Below are 9,630 nucleotides of genomic sequence, written 5' to 3'. Positions count from 1 at the left end.
GGGGGGTGGGGGGGGGGGGGGGGGTAGAAGAAAAATTAGATCAATGGGTGGGAGTTTTAATTTGGCAAGGATCTATGAGGCTGCATGTGGGGACTGAACCTTACGTAGAGTTTTGCTGTCGGGGTAAAGAAGGGGGAGAGAGAGAGAGAGAGAGAGAGAGAGAGAGAGAGAGAGAGAGAGAGAGAGAGAGGTACAGTAGCATGTAAATGTAAGATGGGGTGAGGAGAGGAAAGAAAGGGGGAGTCTCTTCTGTTTGAGAGGAGGAACCGCCTCCATTTTCCCTGCAGACACACACACACACACACGCACACACACACACACACACACACACACACACACATACACACACACACACGCACACACACACATACACACACATACACACACACACACACACACACAGTCGGTAGGAAAGGGAAGGAAAAAGCCGACTGAAGGACGGAAGGAAGAGGAATGGGGCTGAACTAACACGCCTGAGCTCGACACACACACTCTCTCTCTCTCTCTCTCTCTGTCACACACACACACTCTCTCTCTCTCTCTCTCTCTCTCTCTCTCTCTCTCTCTCTCTCTGTCACACACACACTTTGTTTCAGCCGGGCAGTGCGGAGCGTGAGACGGAGAGAGGCAGCAGCAGCAGCAGTGTAAGGAGAAACCAGAGCCGCTGGGACACCAGACGTCTGCTGGAGCCGCCGGGCTGCCTGGCAGTCCCGAGTCAGGGTTTACAGCTCAGCCTGAGAGCCGGATCGTCTCCTGGAGGAAAAGTCTCACAGTTAATCTCCCACAGCATCTTCACGGACTGAGACCTGCTCCTACAGCTGCTGTCAACGCCGCGTATCAGACTTTTGGAGTTTTTGATCAAACCAGGCAGAAACGGGGCCCGCAGACAGCAGGTTAGTTTAGTTATCTGGACTTTGCAGACCATCTTCAGTTGAATTACGCAGGTTTCATAGAGTTACATGTCAGAGTTATTCCTGGATCTGGAAACAACCAAGGGACCCACAAAATGTAGGAGGAAGAAGTTTAGTGATCAAACTTAGGAAGGATTACAGCTGAAATTCAGAGTTAATCCTGGTTCTGGAGTTTTGATCAAACCAGACAAGTGAAAGGACCCACAAGCATCAGCAAACAATCTGGGCATTTTAAACAACCTGCTAACAAGCTTTTGACTTATTTCAGTGGGAGTTAGACCTGGCTGTGGAGTTAATTTATCTGGACACAAACAATTCTTCAGTTCATTTCAGGAGCTGTTTAGATTCAAGTCCTGGTTTTGGTCATCAAAACAACCTGCTAAATAATCTTTTGCAATTGTTATTTCCTGAGCTGTTAAATGTTTGAGTTAATCCTGAATCTCTTCAAAACAAAAACCCGACTAAGGAAAACCTGAGGATCTCGTGGACGTTCTTCAGCCTACATTTGTTTGAATGGTGAGCAGTGGGTTTTCTGCATTTAAAACTACTTCAGATGCAAATCAAGCAGCTTGCAAATGTAACCAGACCCGTAAAGAACCGTAAGGTCTCAGGATTACAAAATGAGTGAGAAAAGATTTTTAAATAAATTAACATTTGACATTTAACATCTTGCTGCTTCAGGAGCAGGACTTGTGCTGTAGCTGACTGGATTATAAAACTTCGTCTTCTGCTTTTTTAAGTTTAGGTGAGAATATTAGTTTAACCATTTGGACCTCGGCCTCTCCAGCATCTTATGAGACTTCGGCTACGAACACTGTCTGCCGAAGCCCCTTCTGAGACTGCGAGGAGTTAACTGTATCTGTTATCCTGCGTCGCTCGCCGGACTCTCACAGCCCCTCTTTATATGTCAGAGATGCACGTCGGCTCAAACAGCCGCTGCTGCAGCTCAAGGACTTCGACTGTCTGCTGCAAGTCTGCGAGAAGAACAAAGAGGACAGGTGAAGGTAACGGCAGGACTCGGTGAGCGAAACAAACTGCCTGGTGGTTTCCTCAGTGGGAGCAGATCTGGATGGTTATTTGGAGACTTGGGAGTTTGGCACCTGTTGCATCTGAGCGATCCGCCGGCAGCCAGTGTTTGCTTTGACTCTGATCCTGGTGGTTTTCTGCAGAAGAGGAGGAATCATTTGAGAGTTTAGAAACATTCGCAGTTTTAGGTTTAGATTTTAGGATGTGAGGGACACACTGCACTCGACTGTCTTCAGCTTAAACCAGCTGACTTGCAGAGTTAGTTACATATTTGGACACATGTTGGATACCAGCCCCGTGTCTCTGTATAAAATCATTTGCAACAGTAAATATAAAGAGAAAGAAAAGGTCACGCTGACTAGGTTATGTTTTGGGTGTACAAACCTGAACGCATTCATGACTGCATGAGTTATTAAACTGTTTCATGGCTGTGTCAGAGATCCTGGTCTGCTTTAATACAGAAAGTCTGCAGTGCTTTTGGTGTCCAAGCCGAACAACAGAAGGACTCGGGATGCTAACCCTGCTAACTCTGGTGTCACAGTCCTGCAGCACAGACCTCCCCCTTTAAACGGAGACTTTATTTACTCAAAAACAGTTTAGTAATATATAAAAGTGTGATTTCTAGAAGCAGGGCTGCACATGCTGCATGGATCAAACCTATGAGGTCATAGAAGTAGTAGCTATTGTGTGGTTTTGTCTCCTGGGGGAGCGTTCGAGAACAGCTGCAGCAGCTGTCGCCTCTCCGCTACCCGCGTTCCCATCAACAAGAAACAAACTGATATTTTAAGAAGCAGGCAATGACCGATCTCCTTTCTTTCTTCTCTTTAGGATTTGAAGAGCTCGATGTCGTAAATTTGGATCTCCGAGGAGTCTCTGCGTGAAAGGCGACGGCGACGAGGTCTTCTGACGTTTGGCAAGTCTCATGGTTCAGATGCTTCATTGTGAGGAGCCACAACCACATCGGGACATGGCTATAATGGGCTAAATAACTGGACAGCAGGGCGTTTTAGATGTGTCAGCGAAAGTCTTCACAGCGGGATAGAAAGCACATCTCTGTGCTGGCCTGATAGAGACTTCCAGAGCTGCTTGTGTGAGAATTAGGGTGTTTTTTCTTCAGACATTCAGAACAGATAAAAGCAGAAGAGTGGCCCGCTGTTAAAGAAAGAAACCCTCGACTGACCGTGCAAATGGAAGAGATAATTAGCTTTTTCAACACGAACATCAGAGGAGAAATCAGACAGCTTTCAGAACTCATCTGAACCCTTCATGGACTTTGGGAAAAGAGAATTTTATTAGTTTGTTTGCCTTTAACACCACAAAACCAAAGTCTGCAGACAAGCTGTCCGAGAGAGAACAGTTAGAGTTGATTGACTATCAGTTTCCCACAGTTTTGGAAGGGAATAATAATTTAAAAGTAAAGTTTTTCAGAGTTTGAAAAGTTCATGGAAGGCAAACTTTGTTCAGCGCAGTTTGTCTGAATGTTAAAGGCTGATATTCTTTGATGTTGAATCATTAATAAGAAAGTTTTTGATTCATTTTTTATAGCAAAAGGCTGAAAAGTTCAACGACAGCAGTTCATTCTTTTTCTCTCCCGTCACAGATCTCTCTGTCAAACATCAAGCATGTCTTTTTCCAGTGTTCAGGACAGATCAGAGCAGCGAAAACGTCTTCTGACACCAACAAAGTGTTTTTCTTCTTTCTGACATCACGGACGCTTTCCTGCATCTGTTTTTCTTTCTCATGAGGAACTCTTCTCCAATATCACGGACGCTTTCCTGCATCACAGCGTTCTGGATATTTTGGATTTCTCCCTCTTTCTTTTTGCAACACGAAGAGGTTCTTTTGTTGGATGTTTTGAAGTTTGTTGTCGTTTGAGCTGGACGTGGTGACGACCGCAGAGACTTCAGACGCCACGAGGAAGTGACGTGAGGACAACATCGCGGGGAGGTCTGCTGCGAGTGTGTACAAGTGTGTGTGCACGCTGTACAGAGCGTGTTTATGTGCACGAGAGAGAGTGTGTGTGGGACTCCAACAGAAAGAGGGTGTGAAGTTGCGTGTTTGCATGTGTGTGCAGCTGGTTGTGCATTTGAGTGTGTGTGTGTGTGTGTGTGTGTGTGTGTGGACACATCACACTGCGACGGCGACGCAGCTACTTCTGAGTTATTTCCTGTTGCTCAACGCTTGATGAATTGTTGAAAGGACAAAATCTCAACATGAACAAACAAAATTTCCAGATATTTCCCACGGAGATGCTGCCGAGCCGAGCCGGAGGCCGGGCCAGTCCAGTCTGTCTGGAACATGTTGCCCTGATTGGATGATTACAGACGGCTCTCTTCTTCTGCTGCTTCTGTTTTTCAGCAGAGTTTTACCCTGAACTATTTGGCCTTTGCTGTTCGAGGACACAGTTTTCATTGAGACCAGTGAGTCTGGGAGAAACTGAGAGAAAGGCCTCGATGGTGATGGATGTTTTACATTACTGAACACATATTTTTGGATTACAGCAGTTATTTCTACCTTACCTGATTGCAGAGCATCATGGGAGATGTGAAGGCACCACCGCCCGATGTTTGGTTCCTAACTGTCGCAAGACACGCTGACAGTGTAATTCATTTCTTTAACACAAAAAGACTCTTCTGTATTTGATCAAACATGAGACTTGACATTCGTGTAACAATAAGAACGTTTTTGACTCGAGCTCATGAGTATTTATCCTCCTTTCTGTCCAACTTGCAAGTTTTTTAGGGGATTATTTAACTTTGTCGAACTAAAAATAACTTTTCTCGAGGCTATAAAATTTAGCATTTTATTGCCAGACCAAATGTTTCAGAAGCTGGAGCTCCGCAGCATCTTTTTTTAGTGAGACCACTGCAGCAGTTCAGAAGAGCTCGGTCACTTTTTGGCAGAGGAGGCTTTCGTGCAGACGCCGACCACCACCATGCTCCCTGGAGGACTGGTGTCGGGTGGAGGGGGTCGGGGCGGCGGGCTGTGTCTGCTCCGGTGGCTGGGCCTCAGGCTGTGGTCCCGCCGGGGGACCCTGGTGTTCGCTCTGCTCTGGTTCGGCTCCTGGTTGTTTCTTAACGGGCTGGTTCTGGTCCACAGGAGCATCCTCTCCGACTACTGCACCGACGACAAGAGTAAGAGGATCCTGCAGAGGCTGGTGAGTCAGCTGTGGTTGATGCACTGACTGTGATTGTGCGCTGTAAAGATCATCAGTTTACAAGCTGTTTAACAGCGTTACAGACAGAGGTGGCTGTGTGCTACTCTTCAACAGTCTTTTCTCTTGCAAAGCTGGAAAATTCAGTTTGAAAACCCTTCCTGTGAAGCAGAAATCTCACCTTTGTGTCCCTCGTCCAACTGAGTTTTGTGGTGGAGGGTGGACGTTTTTCTCTCTCACAAGAGAAAAGATTTAGACGAGAAAGTAACTAACCTAACTTGGTTTGGCAAATGTACGTCTGATTATTCACGCTTTTCTATGTTAGCCAACTTACAGTCGTTATCAGCCGATGGACTTTGCTCACTTGTCGTCACTGTGAGAAATAAGGATGTCACGATACCAGAAATTTAGCAGTCGATACCAATACCAGGGAAATTCCACGATTCTCGATACCAAATTTGATACCGCATTAAAAAACATTACGACAGATGACACAGACTGAACGTTAAGGACAGCAGCTTACTGTTTACATTACGTTAGCCTAAACGTGGTAGCCTTTAGCGTTTAGCCCATAGACTGTATATAAGAAGTGGACGTAGCCATCGTGACTAAAATAATCAAACTAAAATAATGGAAAGCACTTTCATACACAACTCTTACTGTTGTTTTTTCGTCCTCTGCGTCTTGGATCCCCGTTACTTACAGTACCTTTGGTGTCAACTTGGTACCGAAGTGCTGGTTCTAGTGACATCCCTAGTAAGAAAAAACATGTAAGAGGACCTTGGGTTAAGTTTAATTTGTCAGATTTTTATTATAGGTTGACTAATTAATTAACTAACTGATTGAGAGGATTGATCCACATCTGACCTGTCTGAAAGTTGTCACTTGAAGACTTGATCTGTGTTTGGCTTAATTCAGTAAAATGTAGAACAGACTCTTTTCTACTGATGGTTTTGAGTCTTTGTATCCACAGCTGCATACCTGCTGTAGGTGACTGAGTTGTGTGTGTGTGAAAGTTTGACATTACCTTCACTCTTCTTGCACCATCTTGTTGTTGGCGCTGGATTACTGGAGGAGCTACTCTCTCGCTCTCTTTTCTTCTAGAAGTTGAAAGACTTTCTGTGTTCCCCTCGACCGCCCACCTTCTTGTCCCTGAGTTGTTTTAATATGACAAAAACACAACCTCAGTGTGTGATCAGCATCTGCACGGTAACTTTTTTGGATGGAACTCTTCTCACATGTTTGGCAAGAAAAGTTAAATAATATTGACAAGCAGCTCAAAATAACTCCCATGTGTTTGCTGGTTGTTTGTTATTAAAGAACCTTCCAGGCTTTTTTTCCAAAAATCTTCCATTCAGTTTTGGATGGATTTTCTTTTCCGTGCTGTAGATAGTATATCCAAGTGACTAAAGACTTTACTCTGCAGCATATCAAGTCTCCACACGCTGATTTTTAGAGACATTTAATAACACCAGGCGCTGCCTGAAGGAAGGAAATCCATCTACAAACTGATGATGATTTGGAAAATTGTCTGCAGGATTGTGAAATAACTGCAGTCAGCCTCCCCACTGTCCCGTAACGCCGCTCATCTGTCTCCAGCTTCAGAATATTTATGGTCTGGAGGACAAACTGCGGCTCATCGACTGTTTCTGTGAATCCGGCCGCCGTTCATCAGACGGTTATAGAAAACAGGCGGGTGGAGATAAACGGCCAGAGGTCAATAGATTTTAATGGCCTGCCGTCTTATCTGCTGCAGCATCTCCTGGTGCACTGTGGGTAAACGCTGATAACAAGACACTCTTTCTCTTAGTCCTCGGAGGCTCCGCTCAGTCGCTGTCTGCACTTAAAAACTCTCCTTTGGGTTTATCTTTTCTCTATTTCAAGTTCATCTCTCTTTTCATTCCTCCCTTTCTCCATTTTCTCCTCTTTTCAACCGCCATTGTGTTTCTGTCATCTTGAATTTCTTTTTTTATTCCCTTCCCTATTATTCTTTTCGGCCTCTCCTTCTCTGACGTCCGTCCTTTATTTCCTTGTGCCTCTATCCTTTCCAGCGTTTCTCTCTCCCTCCTTTCTCTTATCGTCTAACTTTCTTTTCATTATTTTGTTTCTTTGCCTTTCTTCTCTACCTTGATTTGTTTCCTTTTATCACACATGGGACCAGATTTACTAACATCCTGAATAAAGAGGACTAAGTTGTGCGTTCATTCTACAATATTGCACGTGTAATTTTAGTACCTGTTATGGGTGATTTACTAAGAAGTATTGTGTATATAATAACAGGAGCAAACACAATGAAGGTGGGAGTATTTAAATGAGGGTTTTGCCTGTTTTAATGGTTTCCGCCATGGAGAGTCGGGAGGGAACGCAGCCGCTGCGTAAAATCCTCGGTTTGTTTCGTTCAGTGCGTCCTGAGTATGTGGAAATCGTCTGTAGCTGCCCGTCCTGCCTGAGAGTGCACTAAGTACTTGGGACAGCACAACTGGAAAAACAGTTTTGGGAAACCCCAGCAGAAACAGCTACAGTAGCTGGAATGACCCAGACGCGAGGAAATGCCAGCAGATCGTGCTTCATCCAGCCAGAGGGAACGATCGCCGACCGTCCGCATTTGCATGCAACAACAGCTGCTGTCTTGCACTTTGGAAAGACGTCACTCTGCGTGTAGTAGATCAGCTTACGTGTTAATTTGCTGGTGATATCACGTTTGCACACGTTTTTACTCACGAAGACCTTTAGTGAATCTGGGCCTTAATCTCTCACAGCGGTCAGTGAAGGATGATTAAGTGAATGATCAAAGACAACAGCATCAGTTGTTTAAAATTTTCTCTTGCAGCCGTGAGAATTATGGCTGTCTGTCAGGAGCAAACCAGAAAGTAGCGTGTTGTTTCTATCGAGCCACAAAACGTCTTGAAGGACGCTGATCGCTACCCAACAGTCTGCAATGACCGAAATCTTTCCCCAGTAGTTTTTGTGTCTGAACTTAAACCGGACAGACTCGACAGTTAAAGACGGCACTAACGATTCATGTTGTCCTATCGATCAGGAAAGGGGTTGCTTTGAAAGGTGGTGACAACGTATTTGGTTTAGTTTAGAGGTCTTGTTGAATTTGGTGTGACGAGAGAAGCAGCAGCTTTGAGCCGTCTGCCTAAAGAAGGCTTTGCTCAAGTTTAAACAATACAGACGGCCTCTGTGATGTAAATCACAGGTCTACAGAATATTAGTCCTCTGCAGCTTTATCATCACGCTCCCATGACGCTGTCAGACTCAGGACGGATTCAAATCGATGAAGCAGGACTCTTTTCATTCCACATTCTTCTTCCTTGTCAAAACCTGAAGCCTACATGACGAACAATGCAACTTCATCGTCAACAGTTCATCTGGAGATTTGGGCGCGTCAGCCCTTTCTCGTTCCCAGGGCGTCCAGCAGCTTTATCATGTCACTGGTGTCTGGCACCAACGTACATGGCAGCCTTCGGCGTCACAGTTTAATGCTAAATAAATAACAGAAAAGTCCGAGTAAGGAGGTGGTAAGGGTGGAGAGGTGGGTCAGAAACCTTCACTCAGGAGACTGGTGTTCATTTCCCCGCTGAAAACAAAAATTAATGTGGATTGTTTTAGTGATGTTGCTGAGGATCCCCATAGCGTCATAGTTCAACGGGCAATAGGCGGCCCGCGGGCCAAAATTGGCCCGCCAGCAGTAACATCTGGCCCCTGGCCACATTACTTTAATAGCAGCCAAAAAACAGACATTATTACGGCTGGTGCTGAAAGAGATCTCAGTCATGACAGTAAAAGTTACTCACATAATCACTTCCTCTTAAGTGATTGTGCAAAATGAAAGCGGGAGAACGTCTATGCAGCAGTACTTTCGTGTTTCGTGAGCTTTTACATTGAAGTTTAATTTTGAAAAGTTTTAGAAAAGCAGGAATTTCCTCTGCCTGGAGATAATGGGGAAATGAAAGTAAGCATCCATAGGTTCATGTTGACCAATCGCGGTGGGGAACACACTCCTGCACGTGCTTAATTGTGAACGTGTAAAACGAACTCTTGATAGTGAATTTGTTGAAAAGTAACAATAGCAGCAAGTGGGGATTGAACACAATCCCAAACCCTTTGAACAGGTGTCCTGAACATTACCGACTGAACTAAACAGACACACAGCAAATAACAAATCATAAATGTTCTGGCCCGCCATATAATGACCCCCAAAAATTTGGCCCGATGCCAGACTTATTTTCCAACCCCTGGTATATGATATTTAACAGAAAAGACCGAAACAAAAAGTCGACCTTAAACATTATTTAAGTTACGTAGGATACGTAAATTAGCGTAACAACTTTAACAACATTTTATTTTATTTGTCTACCCAGACGTTGCATATTTATTGTTGCTAACTATTGCTAACTTTACCTCGGAGCCCTAATTATCAAAAAACAACGCTAAAGTCTACCCAGACGTTGCATATTTATTGTTGCTAACTATTGCTAACTTTACCTCGGAGCCCTAATTATCAAAAAACAACGCTAAAGTCTACCCAGACGT

General features: G+C 44.6%; 1 protein-coding gene across 2 annotated transcripts in view; it reads left to right on the top strand.

Annotated features, from left to right (window-relative positions):
- The first annotated feature begins 584 nt into the window (after window positions 1–584).
- dipk1c (divergent protein kinase domain 1C) overlaps window positions 585–9,630 on the top strand; it is a 55,874-nt gene continuing 46,828 nt past the window's right edge. The window contains exons 1-2 of one of the 2 annotated variants that reach the window (XM_046044709.1): window positions 585–893; window positions 2,766–5,094. In XM_046044709.1, coding sequence (XP_045900665.1) covers window positions 4,873–5,094 — 222 coding nt within the window. In that variant the 5' untranslated portion in view covers window positions 585–893; window positions 2,766–4,872. Of the gene's footprint in view, window positions 894–1,054; window positions 1,428–2,765; window positions 5,095–9,630 lie in introns of those variants that run through there. The other variant, XM_046044718.1, reaches the window with a different exon arrangement.

Source organism: Micropterus dolomieu, linkage group LG01 (genome assembly GCF_021292245.1).
Source record: "Micropterus dolomieu isolate WLL.071019.BEF.003 ecotype Adirondacks linkage group LG01, ASM2129224v1, whole genome shotgun sequence".
In the NCBI taxonomy this organism is placed as follows: Eukaryota; Metazoa; Chordata; class Actinopteri; order Centrarchiformes; family Centrarchidae; genus Micropterus; species Micropterus dolomieu.
The sequence above is the reverse complement of the archived record's forward strand: the minus strand, read 5'-3'. Positions and strand labels throughout refer to the sequence as shown.